Here is a 22,316-nt window from a genome sequence, read left to right as displayed (position 1 = left end):
TGTCTGTCTGTCTGTCTGTCTGTACGTGCGTACGCACGCTCATCACGAGAAAACGGCTGAAGAGAATTTAATGAAAATCGGTATATAACGTCGGGGAATAAGTCGCTACAATCTAGGCCATAAATAATTTTATTCACGCTGAGTGAAATTGTAGTTTAGGGGAAGGCCTAAAATTTAATTCTCAAATATTTATGTTATTATTGGCCCTATCGATAAATACTACATAACTAAAGTTATATATTATAAAATTTCCTATCATTTACGTCTTATACATTTTTACCGTACCAGCTATGATGATAGAGATATTCACGGATTCAGATTTTTTTGCTAAGTCCATATCAGCGCCGGGGTACGTGGAAATGGGTGAACAAAATTTTATGTAAAGTCGCAGAATAAGGAACTACAGTCTACGCTATAAATTATTTTATTCACTCTGTTCAAAATGGTATTTTAGGGGAAGGTGCCAAAAATTTAATTTTTAATTACCTATCTTACTGGTCATATTGAAAAGTACTACATAACAAAAGTTACAGAGAATACAATTTCCGATTATTTATGTGTTATTAAGTTTTACCGCACTGACTACAATAATATTGGTGGTGATGGTCATGAAGGAACAATTGCTTAAATAACACAAGAGGTTGTCATGAAAGAAAGGAGGACTCACTAGACATTAGATGCTCTAAATCACAGATTTGGAAGAAAACTAAGTGTGAAGGCCTCCAATGTAGAAAGCTCATAAAATTGATCAGCAATAACATTACATTGACCATTGTTTGTTATGATGTGCTTTGTGTATTCTGCTGCCATTTATCTCCGATAGATAGGATTACTGCTGCGTATTGAGTATAACAGCCTGCCTGAATATTGGTGGGAAGTAGGTGGGGAGTGGGGAGTTAGATCTCTCTCTTCTTTAGCATGCCATTCCTCTGGTTCATAAATTTTCTGATACTACTGGTACGTAACACACTGGATCAGCATAGTATTCCAGCTATTCAATCCCTACTCTGAGGCAGTGATTGTAATGACCTATGTTGACTTTAGTTGGGAAAACTATAAGGACAGTCTTTCTGAGAATTCCGTAGCGAAGCACGGGTTCATCAGCTAGTTATTTGATCCAATTAGCATTGTGCTTTGCATAATTGTACGGGCACTTGGTGCAATATATTAATCTATGCACTTGCTAAGTAGCCTAATGGCATCTAAGTGCATGACTGATTCACACATGCGTTCATACTATTTTCAGCAGGCTTATCAGGGACAGATCATCTCACTCACATACTTTCTGTGAGGGAATAGAGATGTGTAATTTTTAGCCTTGTAGCCTCGTATAGCTACAGTCAGGCTTTGAGACAATAAGTATTATAAATATATTGTAGTACTGTATGGTGCAAGACATGTTTCTTTGATCAATTGTATCTCCTGATTTCTCCTGATTTTTCCTGATTTTCATATCAATATCTCCTGATTTTTGGTTTTGTAAAGTTGGCAGGTATGTAATTAGTAAAAAGAAAACTGTAATCATGCACTGTGGAAAAGAGAAAAAAGAGAAGCCAAGTGAACATAGACAGAGAATGTGGAACAGTTTACATATCTGGGTAGCATTATTAATGGAAGTAATGAAATCAACCCTGAAATTAACAGAAGTAAAGGTACAACATTTTATCATCAAGTCAGAGAGCGTTTATGGGATGACAAAGTACCCAAGAGAACGAAATTAACATCATATAAACAGTATTTCATACCAATTGTAACATACGGACTAGAAATGCTGGTAACTAATAAGAGACAAGACAGCAAGATCCAAGCACTTGAAGTGAAATTTTTAAGAACATCGGTTAAAAAAGGCAAGAAGAGATAGAATTCAAAATATTAAAATCAGACAAGAGCTAAATATAGAACCGTTAATACAGAACATACAGGAAGCAAGTCTGAGCTGGTTCGGGCATGTGAAAAGAATGGGAAAGGAACGGGTAGCAAGAAGGGAATTGGAAAGAGAAGTTAAGGAAAAGAGACCAGTTGGAAGACAGAGAAGAAGGTGGATGGATCGGATTTGGAAGGACATTACAGAAGCTGGATTGGATGTGGCCGGAAGTAATGGAGCAGGAAAAGTTGAAGGACAGAAAGGAGTGGAGGAGGCTTGTTAACCACACCCGGGTGACTGGAGTGGGATGATGATGATGATGATGATGATGATGATGATGATTTATTCATTGAAACAGATGTTATAAAAAATGGTTTTGTTTCCAGCACTTTTCACTATGATATTCTGCTTGTCTACCAATAAAATGTTTTTTAAAAATATTCCTTTGTCACTGTTCTGTATTTTACAAGGATGTTCTCTTCATTTGCTCCTTCCAAGACGAATGTTTTTTTTATTTTTTTTAAATTTTATAAAAGCATCTCTTGAATTCAAAATTAATTCAGGATCCCTGAAGCTGAGTGCTGTCTTACTGTTATTAAAAGAGCTTCCACAAAATCTGAAATGAAATAAAATTGGGAATTGCTCTTTAAAAGCGTGTTTTATCTCTGCACAAGGAAACCTAGTATATAAAAATCTACTGTGTCCTTGGAGGAGCGATGGCTGATGCAGCCTTCTGTCTTGTGAAGTAATGACGTGTGTGTTCCAAAAAGCTTGCTCCGCCTTCGGGGGAGGCAAGGCTGTGGAGTGGGGAGGAGGCGTGTCGCTTACGGTCACGGTTTCAGCTTTAGAAGAAGGGGTGGGGAGAATAGATATACGGGAGGAAGGAAGTTCGTTCATTGTCTTTCTTTTATTGTCTGTATTCTTTTTAATGTTTAATGCATTCACTTTGGAAGGAGCAAATGAAGAGAACATCCCTGTAAAATATAGAACAGTGACAAAGGAAAATTATTTTTTGATAACATTTTATTAGTAGACAAGCAGAATATCATATATCATAGTGAAAAGTTCTGGAAACAAAAACTTTTTTATAAGATCTGTTCCAGTGAATAGATATAGTTTTAAAATAGGCTAAAATAAGTAAATCCATTTCCCTCCCATTCAAGATTCTAAGTAAAACAAGGTACTTATTAAGATGTTCTTAAGAAGAGAAATACTTTGTAATTTCGCCTAAGCGTTGTAATACAGCTGAAGATGTTCCAAATGGAATGAAACATGTACTGTAAATGACTGATTGATTTGCTTAATGCAAATATAAGTATCAAAAAGGTGGAAATTTACTGTTATTGATTCATTGTAAATAGTATTTGATGCAGGAAATGGAGTTGATTTCTTGCAATACACTGAACGGCCAAAAGTCACAGGAAGGGGTGTCCCATTAGAAAATGTGCCATGTATGACCCCTGAGCGTTGCGGCTAGCTGTGGCGTAGCTGAGCAGTCTAACACAGACACCATTGTCATGAAGATAGCAACACGTTGCGAGTTAACCGACTTTGAACGTGGGATGATCATCGGCGCATGGGTCATAGCATTGCGGAGATTACACACAAATTCGGGTTTCTGAGGTCAGTAGTGTCAAGGTGGATCTTCAATATCGCAGAGAGAAAGTTACCACCCGTGTAAACCGCCGCACGGGAAGACCACAGATGTTTAATGAACGGACATCACGTCGCCTCTGGAGAACCATACTGGGTGCTCAACGGTCTACTATGAGTCAAATCGCCCAGTTGAATGTTGTGAGTCAGGAACCCATTTCTACGAGGACTGTAAGAAGGCAACTGCACCGCATAGGCTTTACCAGCCGGTGACCAACTCATATCCCTTTGCTCACACCTCGACACAGAGCTCAACGACGTGCATGGGCCTGCGAACATCGGCAATGGACCATGGAACAGTGGCGGCGTGTGATGTGGTCCGATGAATCCCGGTTCCAGTTGTATCGAGCTGATGGCCGCATGAGAGTGTGGCGTATGCCCCATGAAGCTATGGATCTTGCGTGACAACAAGGTTCTGTCCAGGCGGGAGGTGGCTCAGTTCTGGTCTGGGCCCCATTGTCCAGCTGCAGGGAACGCTGCCAGATGCACGTTATGTGGACATTTTTTCAGACCATCTGCATCCCTTTCTGGTCCTAGAGTACCCTGATGGACATGCGTTGTTTCAACAGGACAATGCGCCAAATCACCGCTCTGTGGTGGCACGCAGGTGGTTGGAGGAGCACTCCAGTGAAGTTACGACCATGGTTTGGCCCTCCAGATCCCCCAGTCTTAATCCAGCTGAGCATTTATGAGACTCTATCAATGCTGGTGTACACTCCATTAACCACACACCAACTACACAAGACCAGTATTGTGGGTAGCAGTGCAAGATGCGTGGGTCCAGATCCCTCCAGAACGATTCCAACACCTTGTAAAGTCGATGCCTCGCCGTATTGCTGCCGTTTTGAGGAGCAACTTGTGCTTAGTGCTCAACGACGTGCATGAGCCCGCGAACACGTAACACCTATGGAAGAGTAACGAAACTGTTCCATAATGTAATTTTACTGGATATTTCTGCTTTCCATGCAGATCTATCACTGTATATTGTATTTCACAGAGTTTACAGATCCTTTCTTTGTAAATTTGTGCTTTATTATATATATTGATATTCGAAGGGAATGAGTTTTTCTTGTCTGGAATTGATTACTGTCATCTTGTACATAAACAAAAGGGGCTGCTCTCCTCCGCCTGTGATATTCTGCCTAAGAGAAAATGTCAAATTTCTCCATTAATATTACCTGTATCGACAAAGGTTCTGTAAAATATAATTTCCTCTCTCTTATGTTTCCAGCATTTTTAATGTATAAGTAATATTTCTCTGGAAATATTAGTTCTCTCTAAAAAGTATAAATAACAGAAGTCAATTTTCAATGATTTGTATCTCGTACATTTTTACTGCACCGCAATGAAGATATTCACATATTAACATTTTTATTGTAAAGTCCACCATGGGGAGCATCGCTGACATGGAAATATTGCTCAATCCTTGTGGTGCTTGTTGCAACTGTGAAATCCCACAAGAAGATGGTTGAAGTTAAATTGCTTTCTCAAAAATGTCAGGTTCCATTTGTCTTGGAGGACTGTCTGCACACTAAACTCATCTGTAGAAAGGGTGATAACCATCTGAAATAAAATGTAAATAGGAGCTGTAAATGTGCTTTCCGAGGTTTTATTCAACAAATTCCCCATGAACAAGCCTCACAACAAACCTTTACGGACTCGCCACCCGGTCTCTGGATCCAAACCTCCCCTACTCTCCCTCTAAACTAACTTTCATCACACACGGCCTCCACAAGGCACCTTCAGTCAGCTGTAACACACGCATCGAGCCTCACCCCTCTGGGGCAGACGAGGACGTAAGTAGTCAGATGTGTCGTCCATTAGACCAATTCCACTTGTCATTATAAGATGCTTCAACCTTGCCTACTTTTAACATTGCTAATAGCTGTCGTTTTTTGTTCTAGGAATATTCAGCTATGATGCAACATTTCTCCTTATGTGCGCTTACAGTCAAACATTCCGCCTGCCTTATAACCTGTTAACTAAGAATTACCAACACCACATCATCACGCCAACATAAGAAGAACTCGAACATCTAATTTTTAATGGAACTATTATGTGTGTTCAACAATTTTATCTTCATTTCAACAGAACAAAAAAAGATATTGAGCTCCATGATTTTAAGAACATTCTTCAAATTTTATCATGTATTTTAACTTGACGTATTCAGTAACCCGAATCATATTTTAATGTGTACTTGTGACCTTGTTTATTTTACTCATCTAACAAGTATTTTTGGCTGATGATGTCCAAGAAGAAGGATGAAACATGTCCCAACACTTGTTAAGGTCATCCTAATTAAACATAATTTTGATACTAAAATGTGGAACCTTTGATTGTACTTTAAAAAAAAAGCAATTAGATACCGTCAAACGGGGTGATTTCGGATGGTTTTGAGGTTATTTTCCTCTTAACTCTGGAAGGGAATCTTAAATTGTATTGTTTATCATCCTAATAATGAGGAATATATCCAATTAATGCAATACCCTACAAACAAAAAATACACGCCAACGCAGATTTTCCTGACAAAACAAAAAGTAGTGTCCAAATTCACCCCGTACTTCGGGGTGATTTCGGACGCACATGCATTTTAAACCGCTGTCCGAAGTTTCAAAGCGCATTAGGTGATTTCGGACATAAATAGTCCTTTATTTCAATTTTTCGTTTTTTTTTTGCTTTGGTTTTGTGATATTTACAGTGTTCTGAGAGTGTCCAAAATACGATAGTAGGTTAAAATCATTGTAATGATAAATGTAATGTGTTACCATCAATCTTTTTTTCTGACAAGGTAAATGTAGAGTTTTCCGGTCTAAATTGAAATATTAATAGTTATAAACTGTACAAAGATCCTACTGAGAAATCGGAATAATTTTTCTTACAAACGATGCAAATCTCAGAGCCAAAAAAAGTCAATACAATGAACATGTAGTTGTCACAGCCTATAAATCTAAAATACGTTTTCTTTGAAAATTAACATTCCTCTCTCCTCAATTTGGAGTGGAAGTATTTTCGAAATTTGTTCCTTACCTACTGTATCCTCAGCAGGGATGTTAGGGAACACAAACACTTTTCTGCTGTTTTTATATGGGCGCAAGTATTTGACATCCACATCCCTTGAACGAATATTTCAGGCCAGGCCAAAATACTGCCTGTATGCTCTTTGTTCCTCAACTTGTATTTATAATCTGCAACAAGGAAAGCCTCTTCTTGTAACACCAGAACGTCATTACATTCATTGTGTGCTTCATCGCATTCATTTTCACTGCTGCTGCCAGCGCCATCACTTGTTTCTGCACTGCTTTCATCTCGGCGGAAGTCACGGCCAAAAATCGACTTTCCAGGAAGAACATTTGCGGCGGCGGTGGGAAGTAGCAGTTGTGTTGGGTTGGAGCATGGCCAGAGGGTGACAAGCTTCCTTGAGCATTTCCTTATTCCTCATTTAGCATTGGTTGTCTTCCCATTTTTTGGATGTACATTCCACACTTTATTTTGTAGGGTGGACCAAGGCACACCATAGAAATCAAATGCTTTCCTGCCCCTTTTAATATCACGTACGGCTTTTTCTAATAATTTTGGTTCGTAATTACCCCTCGAAGCAGCTTCTTTCTGCCTCTGATAATTTCTAGGCATTGTCCAAAATCACCCAGACTGCCTTCAGTTTTCAGTAAAATGTGCGTAAAACACTATTTTTCACTAAATCGCACCAAAATACCACAGCAATCGTTTATAAACACTTCAGTCAGTTGATCTCACTAAGAACCATAGTTATAATGCATTCCTTCCGACCGCGACAATCGAAAGTATGCATGAACTTTCAACAATGCCAGTGCACACTGGAAATTTTCCAAAGTGTGAAGTCGATTCGTAATAAAAAGCACAGAACGCAGGAAACATAACCTCAAGGACAAACTAAAACGCGTGCAGAAGTGCAAAGCACCGGCGGCTCGTTGCTATGCGACAAAACACGGCAAATCTACCATACTGTCCGAAACCAACTCGGTGTCCAAAATCGCCCCATTTGACGGTACATAGTAATATTATAGTGTGTTGATTTGTATGCTACAATTCTGTAAGAAGTCCCAGTCTGATGTCTTTCATGTTCACCAGATATCTCAAGGTTAATTGATTAAATGGCTGGCGAGTTTACTCAAACTGGATTTAAATCTCTTGACCTATGAGCTGTACTCCACGCACATCAAAACTTTACACTCAGTTAGTTATTGACTCTGTTTGTTTCTTCTCTAGTCGTGGACCAGTGCGGTACAAGTTCGAAACTACGTACGAGTTGGGTAGTCTTGCTGTGGTCAACGTGAGATATTCAGGCTTTGGAGATACGGTTTTTAAACTTCTGGCATTTCCTGACACTCGGGTGTTCCGCTGCTCCAGTGATAAAATGAAAGTAAGTTCACTGTTGTAGTGTTCTTAACTAAATGTTTTCTTTTCTAACCATTTTCTAGGGTTTTCTTAATGTTGTGTTACTTTCAATATAAAGAAACACTCAAAGGACAAAACATATGTACCCACATGAATATGTTTCATTGGCACGCGAATTGCAGCTTCCTGTATCCATGCTGAATACAATTGTGAAAAACAGAGGAAGCATTACATCAAGTGCTTCAGAATGTGGACCAAAGAAAAGGAAGTCTGTGTCAAATACGAGAAAATGGAAAAAATTGTAAAAAGTCGGTTTGAAACTTCAAGAGCCGCAGACATTCCAATTGATGGTGTGCTCTTAAGGGAAAAGGCGCTTAAAGTGGCAAACATTCTTAGCATTGAAAATTTCAGCGCGTCCAATGGCTAGATGGACTGATTTAGGAAAAGGTATAACCTAACCTATAAAACTGTTTGTAGGGAATCTACTGCATTTAGTGATGAAACTGTGGAAGAATGGATCGATAGAAGATTGCAGGAGCTGACCAAGGATTACGAACCCAGGAGATGAAACTGGACTGTTTTTCAGTGTGTTGCCCAGCAAGACTTTGACATTCAAAGGAGATAAATGCCATGGTGGGAAACATAGCAACATGAGGCTCACAGTGATGTTGGTAGCCAATGTTGATGGCTCTGAGAAGCTCCACCCCTATATGACAGGGAAATCTAAAAAGCCTTGTTGCTTCAAGAATGTACGATCATTACCTACTGCCTACGATGTCAACCATAAAACTTGGATGACCTCAGATCTTTTCTGACGGCAGTTAATTGCTCTGGATTCAAAAATGGGTGCGCAAAATAGGAAGATCCTTCTTTTCATTGACCGTTGTCCTGCACATCCCGTAAATGTTAATTTGAGGAATGTGCAGTTAGAATTTCTGCCTGCTAAGTGCACAAGCAAGATACAACCTATGGATTTAGGAGTTATTCACTCCTTTAAGTCACTCTATTGGAAGAACCTGGTACAGCGAATTTTATTCCTTATGGATGCTGGAAAGGATCCATCATCATTTAAAGTTTCAGTCCTGGATGCACTTCACTTCATTGCAGAGTCTTGGAAAGCCGTGAAGCAGACTACCACCTCAAATTGTTTCTTGAAAGCAGGATTTTTCAAGAATCATGCCGAATCTCAGCTGCAAGAAGAAGGCCTGCTACCTGATGTATGGAGAATGTTGCAGTCAGACTGCACTACTGAAAATTTTCTTCAGGTAGATGATTCTGTGATCACTGCAGAGGAAAGAAGTGTGGAGGAGTTGGTTGCTGAGCAAACAGCAGCCGAATCTCCCACCAGTGACAGTGATGAAGCAGAGGAAGACAGTGAAGTGATTCCTACCAGTGCTGATGCACAAGTGCAGCAGTGGAGTTTTACGCAGGTATCTGTCATCTGTAGAGGGGGGTGAAAATAATTTTCATAACCTTTATGAGCTTGAAAAACAAATAGAGGTCATAAGAAATAAGAAGTGTAAAGAGAGATCGATTCTGGACTATTGTGGTAGGAAGCAGTGATTGTGCAGTTTTCCATATGGAATAAATTTGTGTTAATGTTGTAAATACAGGTACAATAGTAGCAATTAAAATGTTTCATTCAGAGAAAATATTGCATCTTAGATAATTCTATAGCCATTCTAAGAAAGTAACTACTGTATATCAAAAGAATATATTACACAAATTTTTAACCACCTACCGGTAACCTTCTCCTGGGCAAAGGATGAGCAGAATTACAAAGGCAGTGTAGTCAACAGTTAATACAATGCAGTAATTAACTTACATGGACCTTTATTTGAGGTAAGTACAGTAAATCGATTGAGATGGAAACACACTATAAATTAATAATATGCATTTGTGTAACATTTACGTCCTTTTCCAGAGCATTTTTATATATACCTGTACAAGTTGTTTCCGGCGATTTACACTTTCCCCCACTTTTACATCCCCCCCCCCCTCCCCGTTTACACCAGTATTTCTTGGTCCCTTGAAAAGTGTAAAAAAAAGAGGGGTAATACCTTATATTATGATGTACTTATAATATTATTGCAATCAGAAGCTACATTAATACTGTGACATTATTGGTAGCAAATATAGCACAGTTATTATATTTTCTTTGTAGATAATGGGCTGTGGAAGGACACTCAACAATTAATACTCTTCGAGGAGAAAAGTATACGATACGGGAAATCACTAAAAAACCTCAAAATCCCCCGTTCAGCAGTTAGCGATACCATTTTACATATGGATAAAATGCAGGGGCTCTGTGATGGTTTGGGGTTGTTTCACATTCAGTGGAGTTGGTACACTGCACCGCATTCACAGAACACTGGACAAAAACGGCTACCATTTCATCCTATTTCGTTATGTTCTTGCATCTGAACAGCAACGAGGGTTTGTCCTCCAATAAGACAGTGACCCCAAACACATGTCTCGCTATTGCACAAATTATCTGCAAAGCAAGCAGACCTCTGAGGAATTGTCTTTATTGGAATGCCCCCCCCCCCCTGCTGCCAAATCTCCAGACTTAAATCCAACTGAGCTGCTGTGGGTGGAGTTGGATCGGCAAGTGCTAAAAGAGTGTCCTCCTTCATCAGAAAAGCTGTGGGACATCTTGCAGAATGCCTGGCAAAGTATACCTACATCAGTGTTAGAAAAACTTGTTCTGAAAGTAGTTAGAAGTGTACTTGCCGCATAGGGGGGTTTCTTTGATGAGAAGAGAATTTGATGTGGGAGCAAATGTGTACATATTGTCTATTTGTTGCTCAGACAGAATGTAAAAACGTAGTTTTCATGTAAAATATTAGTTTTAGGATATATATTTGTCAATTCCTTGCATTTTCTTTTAATCTCAGTCCATTTCTTAACAGTTCAATGCTTGTCCGGAAACGTTTGGCTGGCAGTGTATGAGAACCTTGTTTCTAAAATGTACCAAATCAAAATTGAGATAATGGATGGCACCTCTCCCCAGAACCTAGCTCCACATGTAGTGTGACATAATTGTTGTCAAAAGGGCTCAGATAGGAAAAATAGTACAGGTCTGCCCTGTCAATATTTATTATAAACTCGTTAGTTTACACAATTATTATTCATGCACGTTTCAAGAAGTGTGTGTTTTTTTTAGTGTAAGTTAGGTTAATTGATATTAGAATATGAGGAAGTTTGGTTTATGATGTCAGATTTGCTGATGAAAACAAGGGCTTCTGGGGTTTTCATTGTAATATAGTAATTGTATCTCTGTAGGATTTTATTCTTAATATTGTTTAGGAGCCGATGACCTAAACAACAAGCATCATCATTAATATTGTTATTAACTAATACAGCTGTCTGGGGGATATGAAGACACAAGAGTCATTTAGTCCTTCTTCAAGGTGTTTTTCGCCTTCCCATATCTTCTCCTGCCAGAGATCCTTCAACCTCCATCTACTTATTAGCATGTCATCATGAAACTCAGTGTGTGTCAGACATCTTCCGACCTGGTGCACTTATCATTCTGTTATCTCCTGTTTTTATTTGTTACAGAAAGAATGGTTGGAAAAATGTGATCAAGCCAAGAAGGCACGCTTGGCCCAAGAACAACAGAAGAGAGAGACAGGCTCAGTAAGCGATCGCTCTCCCCTGAGACCAACACGTTCCGAGTCTATAGACTCCACCAATAACCGTAAGTAGTTTATAACGCAGATCAATCTTCCTGAAGAATCAACTTAACTGAGGGAGTACTTTAGGTAGAAGTCTGTAGCTTCACTCGGTGGAACACAAGGTGTACCAGTTTTAGCTTCTGCAGCAAAATGGATTTGTGTTAAAAATACGCAATAAGCACTGATGAATTCTGAAAATATAAAGGTTGATATAGCTTGGTTTTTGCTTTGAAAATAGAACTATCTCCATAGAGATCATGAAGGCCCTTGCAGTAGTGGAATAGTCAAAATTGGTTGGGACATTTCTATGGAAAAAAAATAAAAAAGAGGGAACATACTAAAAAATGAAAAACAATTATGCTGTTAAATTTGAGGTTACATTTGAATGTAAAAATAATTATGATGAAAACAAAGAAACAAGTATTTACAATTATAATTAATGAAATAAATAAATAATACATTTTAAGAACACCAACACAGTAAAACATCAAGGAAAAATGATCCTGGAAGCACAAACTATATACCTTGCTTACAATTATGTTTAATGTTAGTGTAGGAATGTCCAACATCTGGGCGATTTGCACACATTTCATGTGTGGATTAGCATCCACTTTCTCAATAACTTTAAATGTTTATCATTTTGAACGTGTCTAGCTTTCTTCTCCATCGTGTATTTAATAGGACATGGCCTGGGACTTTGGATTGATAGTGTAATAATCGGGGAAACTCTCTAGAGAGGGACGTCTTAACCAGTTTCGACTGTAGCATAAAGTGGCCGCCTTTCCCCCAGGATTTATTTTTTAAAATCTATTTTGAATATGCTACATCACGACAAATTAATACACTAGAACTTCGATAATTCAAAATTGGTTAATTCAAAATCCCGCCTAATTCGAAGAAGCTCTTGTTCCCGGAAATATGAGATATTTAAATTGTTTAATTCATAATTCGAAGTACAATGTCGGCCCCATTACTGAAATTCAGACTTTTAATTCAAAACTGCCTTTACATTTTAAAACAATAATATGTTGCAGAGTAATTTAAATTCAAAATTTATCTGCGTCATGATAGAACGCGTCTTCCGTAACGTGCAGGGGTAGCTTTCTGCACTTTCACACACTTCGGTGTGTGTGCAATGTGCTTCATATTTGCTAAGTTCGAGTGAAATTGGAATTATTTTGTATTCAGCGTTTTAAGGATCACTGTAATATCATGCAGCAGGTAGTGTGCGGAGAAACAGAATCCGCGAACGCTGGCGATGCCAACAGTTGAGTCATTGCTGATGAAACTGCATTGTTTTCTTTTAAAACCGAGCCCAAACAGTCTTATGGTATTAAAGGAGAAAGAGCCAGCCGGGAAATCGTATAAGGGTGAGAGTCATTGTACTATGTTGCAATGCATACGGAAGCAAGAAAATTCCTCCCCTCGCCATAGGAAAGTTCGATAAGCCACAATGTTTTAAGGGCGTTAGGCACTTTCCGTGCATGTACAAGGCACCTAAAAATGCAAAAAGTAGAGTAATCCAAAGAATAATGCATTTGCACAGGGGAACCAGCACAATTTATCCTCGTCTTGGAATTGTGTGATTGTTTCTTTTGTTGCATGAGGTTATGTTTGTCAGTGATTTATCCAAGTGCATTATTTGAACATTGTAAATGCACCTTGTTGGATACATTTCGATATAGTTTTTTCCATGGCATTTGAAAGGTTTAAACTGTGAATCAAGGTTAGCTGCATGCAGTAACGGGCCTTAGAAGATTTAGTAACACGGCAAGGGTTGTTACTTTTGAATTATGAACATACATACATACATACATACGTACATTATAGTTATAGACTGTTATGCCTTTCAGCGTTCAGTCTGCAAGCCTCTGAGAATTTACTAAACGTCGTCACAATCCTCGATTTGCAACTAGTGTTGTGGCCTCATTTAGTTCTATACCTCTTATCTTTAAATCATTAGAAACAGAGTCTAACCATCGTCGTCTTGGCCTTCCTGTACTTCTCTTACTCTCCACAGTAGAGTTCATTATTCTCCTAGGTAAGCTATCCTCCTCCATTCGCCTCACATGACCCCACCACCGAAGGCGGTTTATGCGTACAGCTTCATCCATCGAGTTCATTCCTAAATTAGCCTTTATCTCCTCATTCCGAGTACCCTCCTGCCATTGTTCCCACCTGTTTGTACCAGCAATCATTCTTGCTACTTTCATGTCTTTTACTTCTAACTTATGAATAAGATATCCTGAGTCCACCTTGCTTTCGCTCCCGTAAAGCAAAGTTGGTCTGAAAACAGACCGATGTAAAGATAGTTTCGTCTGGGAGCTGACTTCCTTCTTACAGAATACTGCTGATCGCAACTGCGAGCTCACTGCGTTAGCTTTACTATACCTTGATTCAATCTCGCTTACTATATTACCATCCTGGGAGAACATACAACCTAAATACTTGAAATTATCAACCTGTTCTAGCTTTATATCACCAATCTGACATTCGATTCTGTTGAATTTCTTACCTACTGACATCAATTTAGTCTTCAAGAGGCTAATTTTCATAGCATACTCATTGCACCTATTTTCATGTTCCAAGATATTAGACTGCAGGCTTTCGGCACAGTCTGCCATTGCCATTTTATACCTTTCAGCAGATAATCCATGTAAACTATGAACAGCAAAGGTGAAAGATTACAGCCTTGTCTAACCCCTGTAAGTACCCTGAACCAAGAACTCATTCTACCATCAATTCTCACTGAAGCCGAATTGTCAACATAAATGCCTTTGATTGATTTTAATAATCTACCTTAATTTGATAGTCCCCCCAGTATAATGAACATCTTTTCCCTTGGTACCCTCTCATATGCTTTTTCTAGATCTACGAAACATAAACACAACTGCCTATTCTTCTCGTAGCATTTTTCAATTACCTGGCGCATACTGAAAATCTGATCCTGACAGCCTGTCTGTGGTCTGAAACCACACTGGTTTTCATCCAACTTCCTCTCAACGACTGATCGCACCCTCCCTTCCAAGATGCCAGTGAACACTTTGCCTGGTATACTAATCAGTGAGATACCTCGATAGTTGTTGAATTATGAATTGGTAGTTAATTCAAAATCACGTAATTCGAAGTCCGATTTTTGAGTCCCAACGACATTAACATGTTACTCTTTTTTGTGTAGGCTGAGTGAACCTCACCACAGATTAATTGTAAATATTAAATTGTCATGATGTAGCATATTCAAAATAGATAAAGTAAATAAATCCTGTGGAAAAGGCGGCCACTTTATGCTACAGATGGCCATCAGATAGCCAGGCAGGCATAGTGCATTGGCAATGCCGGTGGCTCCAAGTAGCGTACACAGTGGCCTCCACGGTATGCACTAGCCATGTGTCTTGGTAGATGTGCTATTTACCAACTGATGAACCCAACTTAGCACACTGGGGCGAAACGCTTGGTAACCAGGAATGAGTTAGCTGGAAAATTTATAATGTCCAATAACGGATCAACTATATTGGTATTATAAATTTAACTCTTCTTCTTCACAGTACCATATCATGTCCCCCTGACATTAGCGATCACTGTGGCGAATGCAGTACGATCTCTTGCTAGGTGGAGAAGTCTTTCAACGCTGTGAATTCCAGTCCATTCTTTGATGTTTCCAAGCCATGATGTTCGCCTCCTGACATGTCTTCAACCCTTTATTTTACCTTGTACAATCCGCTGTAAGATGAGGTAACGGTGATTTCTAAGGATGAGGCCAAGGTAAGAGATCTTCCGGTGTTTTAATGTTTGAACGAGTTTCCAACTTGCTCTTGCCCTTCTGAGTACTTCTTTGTTCGTTAGTTGTTCAACCCACGAAATCCTGAGCATCCTACGGTGGATCCACATTTCAAAGGCTTCCAAGCGTCTCACTGATATGTTCTTGAGAGTCCATGTTTCCACACCATGTAGCAAGGCTGACCATATATAGCACTTGACCATCCTCTGTCTAAGTTTTAAATTAGTCATTGCAAAAGGAAAGATTTCATTTTTGTAAATATTCTTCGTGCTGTTGCTATCCTCTGTTTCACTTCTTTCTAAGGATCAAGCTGTTCAGTGACAATGGCACCCAGATATTTAAAAGTGGTTACTCTCTCAATCTGTCAATTGTTTAGTTGTAAGTTTGCTTCAGCATTGGCATGTCTGCTGAAGACCATGAACTTGGTCTTGTTCACATTTATTTTTAGTCCCATGTCCTCATTTACTTATTCGGAACAAATATTTCAAGTTCCCTATGGGAATCAACATCTTTATCGTCAAACAAACTTGCCGCGCAAAGTCTGTGGCACACGACATGGTTAGCGCATGCCAACCTCTCAAAGAAATAAAAAATAAGAATTTTATATTCTCTTTGTCAGAGAGAAAATGGTATTTACTTGTAGTTAGAGATACCATGGATCAGTCAACATCTGTTGCATTAAACCAGAACAAATGGTATTTGAAAACCGGCCTTTACGGCATCGGATCTCATTGGGTCATGGCTGTTTTACAATTCACAGAGCATTGGCTTACTTTGAATCTTGGCAGCCATTGGGTTAATATCAGAGTGGCATGTTTCATTCCACAAGAATGTCCCTGTTAAATCTATTTTATAACATGCGTATCATCATCCATTTCCCTCTTCTAACTCCCACGTATATCTGTTCAAAATTGGTTACGTTATTTTGTTAACTTATTTTAGTGCTAAGCCCAGTGAGACAGCCTTCCAGTCTTATTTTAAATAATGCTTATTGTTGTATGTTGTTAGTATGAAAGTTCCTGATCACTGTGTTTCAGCATTTGAAGATCCCTCTGACAGTCCTCCAGAACTTGAACTACCTGAGTGGCTTCTTGAGGTACCTGAAGATCTTGATGTCTGCATTGCTCAGAGGCATTTTGAAGAAGCATACAATTTATTGGAGAGGGCCCGAGACTTCCTAGAGAAGAACCCTGGAAATAACACTAATGCTAGCGATCCTGTCATCACCGACATAAAGTAAGCTTCACTTACTGCTGTTGTTTGGAAGGAAATTGCATTTTCTTAATATTGAGCTGTCACTGATTGATCTTGATCTCGGCTTACATTCCTTCTTGATACTCCTGAATCTTGTCCATTCAAGCAATATTTTATCGTTTTACTGACATTGGTCTATTCCTCCAAGTTTTGCATTGGCCCAAATGTAAGACTGTTGTTTAGGTTAATATTAACTAGATGACCGTGATGCTCCGCACATTCATTACAAATAGGTTAGATAACTCGTCTTGATGTGCCTGTTGCAGTTATATTATTTTGTCCTATCCAATGGTTTTTATGTTTGGCTCCATGGCTAAATGGTTAGCGTGCTGGCCTTTGGTCACAGGGGTCCCGGGTTCGATTCCCGGCAGGGTCAGGGATTTTAACCATAATTGGTTAATTTCACTGGCACGGGGGCCGGGTGTGTGTGTGTCCTCTTCATCATTTCATCCTCATCACGACGTGCAGGTTGCCTACGGGCGTCAAATCAAAAGACCTGCATCTGGCGAGCCGAACTTGTCCTCGGACACTCCCGGCACTAAAAGCCATAGGCCATTTATTTTATTTAATGGTTTTTGTGAACATTTAATAAGAAAGCGCATTATGGTATGCCAGAGTTCGTAGTCAGAATTCATCCATTCTGACGTCACCATGCCGTCTGTTTGGTAAAAATCTATCCATATATTTGCTTTTACATCCTGCAGTTCTTGATGTAAAGCTTGGTATTGTCGTAGAAGGCAATGGTATTGTTAATCACAGTTTTTCTGTATAGAACAGTTGTCTTGTGAGCTCATAGGTTAGTAATATATAAGTAATAATAATAACAACGTAAATGTTTCCACCTTTTCAATACTACAATATATTCACAAAATTACAAATTACACGGTACTAGTTTCGACCCATCTATATATTATATTATATTATATTATATTATATTATATTATATTATATTATATTGTATTATATTATATTATATCTTATATATTATTCTCAGTTCAGTACGGACCAAAAACATGAAATTCATAACCATCATAGGTTAGTCTCGAAGGAGCGTTTTTTTGCCAGCCAGAGAACTTTAAGATATATGGCCTTCACTCTTTCTATTGTAGCTAGATTATCCTTTAATAGGTGTTCCCAGATAATGTCTAAGTCATATATCGTGATGGGGTCTGTTTGTACGTAGACTTTTTCTCTCAGCAGCATGTAAGTTATTTGGAACGCTCTGCTGTCTGTTGAATATATTTGGAAGCTGGGAAAGATTAGAGAGTCAAAGAGTATCTAGCAGGGAATAGTATTCTTCTGTAACCTGAGGAAGTGTATACTCTCTGGCTTGACAGGTACTAATCAAACATGGCTGCATGCAGTGACATTACTAAGGATGAAAAACACATATATCAGAATATTAATGAAAGTGTTAGTCGCTTAGCTAAGTACAGAATGTATTGCGCGTTAGGGTAAGCGTTCACCTGGAATTATTGGAGTGATCATTTAATGATCTGATTTTATGATTACTCAAAGTTGGCTGAACTTAGAGATCTATCAATGTCTCATGATTCACGGATAGGTGATTCCGGAGAGAATAAAACAGAAATGAAGCAAATCGTTCTAGTAGAACGGACGGACAGATTTGCCGAAGCTGTTTTTAGTAAACTCTTTTAATATATAGATGTTTTGTGTTAAGAAACGATGGTTGTCCACTTGTACTTCCTCTTCAAACAATAATCACCACCACCATTAATGTTGATACAGTATGGTTGTCCACTTGTAGTTCCTCTTCAAACAATAATAACCACCACCATTAAAGTTGATACAGTATGGTTGCCCAGTTGTATTTCCTCTTTAAACATTAATCAAACCACCTCTCTGTTTTATAACAGGATTATTAAGTATAGATTAAGTTGACTAAAATGTACCATCTTCTTTTTATGGAGCAACCTCTTCTCTACCTTCATGTTCCTGATAGTAAACTTAGTGAAATATTTTACAATTTTTAGGCGTAAAGTAGATGTTAGAGTGAAAGCTCTCATCGAAGTACTGATGAAGGAGTTGGAAGTGTCTCCTGATAAGTCTCTGCAAGGTGGTCTGCGTGCTGCTCGGAGGGCTGTCAGACTGTTAAACCAACTGCAGCGGTCTACCCAGGTAAGGTCCTGATTTCTGCTCATCTCTTGGGATTGATATATTTCACAAATTATGCTAAAATCAGTTGCTTCCTGTGTAAATTGTGTTAACAACAAATGGTTTGTATTTTGACTTGAAAATAAACTTGTAATCAATTACGAATTTCATACAAAGTCACAAAATGTTGATGTTTCTGGAGCAAATTGCAAAGTGAACACAAAAATATGTTTTCACAGTAATTTTTGTCAGTACAGCTATTGAAAGATTTTGACGTTAATTGAGAAAGCGCTCACGTTGTCAAATATCGTTGAGGGCATTTCCAACTCTGAGAAAGCACTTAAGTCCTTCTACCAGATTTAAGACCAAAATGATGCTTTGCATGGTGGTGTAATTTAATTACTTTTATCAAGATCAGTTGGAGTGGATGAGCTAAGTGTAGATATGTTGCGAGCAGCAGCAACTCCAGCAGTCCAGTGGTTATACAGACTCCTTAACACAGTCTGGCAGGAAAACACTATTCCAGAGCACTGGAAGAAGGGTATAATCGTAACTCTTTTCAAGAGGGAAGTAAATGGAAATGCACCAACTACCGTGGAATTACTTTGATCTCTCATGGTCCAAAATTTCTGGAAAAAAGTCATAGAGTGAGGATTAAGAGAAACTGCAGAATCTTTATAAAAAGAGGAAGAATATGCTTTTAGGCCTGGAAGAACAACTACAGACATTATCTTTACTGTCAGGATGTTAACAGAAAAACACTGGGAAAAAAGGGAAACCACTCTTCCTGCTATTCCTAGACATTGAAAAGGCTTATGATAGTGTACCAGAGGAGTGTATCTGGGAATGTCTAAAAGAGCTGGGAGCTCGTGACAGTCTCATTGCAAAAGTGAAGATGCTGTATGAAAAAACCAGAAGTTGTGTACAAGTGGGTTGCAGGCTATCCAAGTGGTTTGAAATGAAGACAGGAGTACAACAAGGCTGTGCTTTGTCACCCCTCCTATTTATCACTGTGATGGATGCCATAATAAAGGCTCTAAAAAGGAAAGAGCAGCAGGACTTGCAAGCCTTCATCTTTGCAGACAACGTGGTGATCTGGGGTGAAACTGAAAATGATGTGGGGGGGGGGGGGGGGGGAAAGCTGCAGAAATGGGGTCAAGAGTTTGAGATATGATTTAAATATGAACAAGGCTAAGACGGTGGTGATGAAGTTACAGAGGGGAATGACAAACCACAAATCAGAATAAATGACACCAAACTGGACAGTGTTCCAACATACTTGGGTATCAAATGACAACCTTGCAGAATATGAGATAGACAGTCGAATTAGCAAGACAACTCAATTTTACCTCCAAATAAGACAACTGAAAGCTAAGATGATATTATATAAATCATATTATACATCCATCCTCACGTATAGCTTGGAAACTACCACGTTAACGAGACAAGACAACTCAAAATTCCAAGCTGCAGAAATGAAGTTCCTACGCACCATAGTACAGAAGACCAGGAAGGACAAGTTCAGGAATGGAAAAGTCCAAGAGGAGGTGAGAATAGGATCCTCCCTGCTACAGAGGATCAAGGAAGCAAGACTGAAGTGGTTTGGCCATGTAAGAAGGATATATATATAATAATTTCGTATGGCTATTTCTAGCCGAGTGCAGCTCTTGCAAGGCAGACCCTCCGATGAGGGTGGGCGGCATCTGCCATGTGTAGGTAACTGCGTGTTATTGTGGTGGAAGATAGTGTTATGTGTGGTGTGTGAGTTGCAGGGATGTTGGGGACACCACAAACACCCACCCCCCGGGCCATTGGAATTAACCAATGAAGGTTAAAATCCCCGACCCGGCCAGGAATCGAACCCGGGACCCTCTGAACTGAAGGCTAGTACGCTGACCACTCAGCCAATGAGTCGGACATGTAAGAAGGATGAGTGCAAGCAGGACTGCAAGAAGAGAATATGAAAGAGAACTAAAAGGAAAAAGACCCAGAGGAAAATGGACTGATATTGAATTGTTTGCTTAAAATCAGCAATTTTCATATTTTCAAATACAACTTTTTGGGTTCTCAAATCACCTATATGTATCAGTGTCACAGACATTCATAGTCGATATAAAGGCATACAACAGCACGTGTATTTAGGTTCACATATTCAAACCCTCAAAAAGGAACAAAAACAACTAAATGTGCAACGTTACTCTCTCCAATTTTAACACTTCACTGTTTTTCTTTGTATACCCTGTGCTATAACAAACATACAGCCCCTAATCAATACCTGTGTTCCTGGACCACAGTGGTGAGTATGCCATCCCTTTCTACCCTTTGAAGCCTGCTTGTGATTAGGGTATCAAGGTCTGCTATTGGCAAGCACCCTCCATGTCTTCCTGTAGATAGATGAGGATGTCATACAATTGCCCTCTTAAACATGTCCCATGGGATTTCGGTCAGGCATTTGAATAGGCCAGTCCATCTGGATGGTGTTGTTTTATTGAAGAAAAGCAGCTGGTGTAGCATTTTTATGTGCTAAGAGAAAATGATCATCCACTGGTACCCTGTAGCATTGCAAAATCTCCCAAACATATCGTTTGCCCCTCAGTGTTCCATTGACGGAAATTTGAGGTGTTCGATGAGCTAGCATGATTCCAACCTAGAATGTGACAGATCAACCATGAAATGGGTGGACCCTTTGCACATCCATGCTGTCCCCACACTCTAACGCACCATGTATTCTTCCATCATCCAATCCTAATGAGCTTGCATCCAGTTTCTCCTATGAAACCAATTTCACAAATGTAGTGGAACAAATCATCTGGGTCTCCTGGAAAGCAGGCTGACGTGGTGCAGTCCTTTGCATATAGTTTGATCAGGTACCAGTGCTCCATTCCCTCTGCAATTCTCTGGTGGTGGTGTTGGAACGTCTACACGCTGAGATCCATTTGTTGTTGTTGTTATTATCATTAGTAACGACAATTGAGCAAAAAGGAAGGAATTTGAAACGTGAAATAAAATTGGAATGGTTGAAACGCAAACATAAAAATTAAACAAGATGAAATACCCGACAACTGACGCCAGTATGTGGACAACACAAGGAACCCTGTGAGATGCGTGATTGTAGCCTTTGATGAACAAAGCATTTGACAAAAGGTAAATTTCTTAAAACCTTGAATTATTAAAATTACATGTAAAAATTCAAAGGAAAGACAAAGCAAGACCTACGTAACATAATTAGGGAGAAAGAAATTAAATTTAATATAACATACAGTTTAAAAATAAAACAAGTCTGCAGTGCGCTAAAGCAGGTTATGTACATAGCAGTCATGTGTGCCTTGGCACAAAAGAAATACATTTAAAATTCTACTTCCATGATTCACATCGTTGTTTCAGTGGACTAGTTCCAGGCTAAAACTTCACATAACAAAACTGAAACACTTCAGGAGAAGGAATGTAAAACTGATTTTCATTCGTTGGTACTAACTACTGACATTAAACCTTATGGATAAATTTAAATTAACATAAATATAAAGGTTTAGAAAAGGTTTGCTTCCAGCAAAAGTTTAGATGCCTGTAGTTGAAAAACTACATCATCGTGATAACCAAG

The 22,316-nt window shown here is 39.0% G+C and overlaps 1 protein-coding gene across 1 annotated transcript in view; it reads left to right on the top strand.

Annotated features, from left to right (window-relative positions):
* Positions 1 to 22,316, top strand: part of Exo84 (exocyst 84) — a gene marked incomplete at its 3' end in the record, with an annotated part of 128,718 nt that overhangs the window by 60,156 nt on the left and 46,246 nt on the right. Inside the window, 4 exon segments of the mRNA XM_068228187.1 lie at positions 7,763 to 7,916; positions 11,456 to 11,594; positions 16,387 to 16,585; positions 18,598 to 18,742. Coding sequence (XP_068084288.1) covers positions 7,763 to 7,916; positions 11,456 to 11,594; positions 16,387 to 16,585; positions 18,598 to 18,742 — 637 coding nt within the window.

Source organism: Anabrus simplex, chromosome 6 (genome assembly GCF_040414725.1).
Source record: "Anabrus simplex isolate iqAnaSimp1 chromosome 6, ASM4041472v1, whole genome shotgun sequence".
NCBI classification, from domain to species: domain Eukaryota; kingdom Metazoa; phylum Arthropoda; class Insecta; order Orthoptera; family Tettigoniidae; genus Anabrus; species Anabrus simplex.
This window is presented reverse-complemented; position numbering and strand designations above follow the sequence as displayed.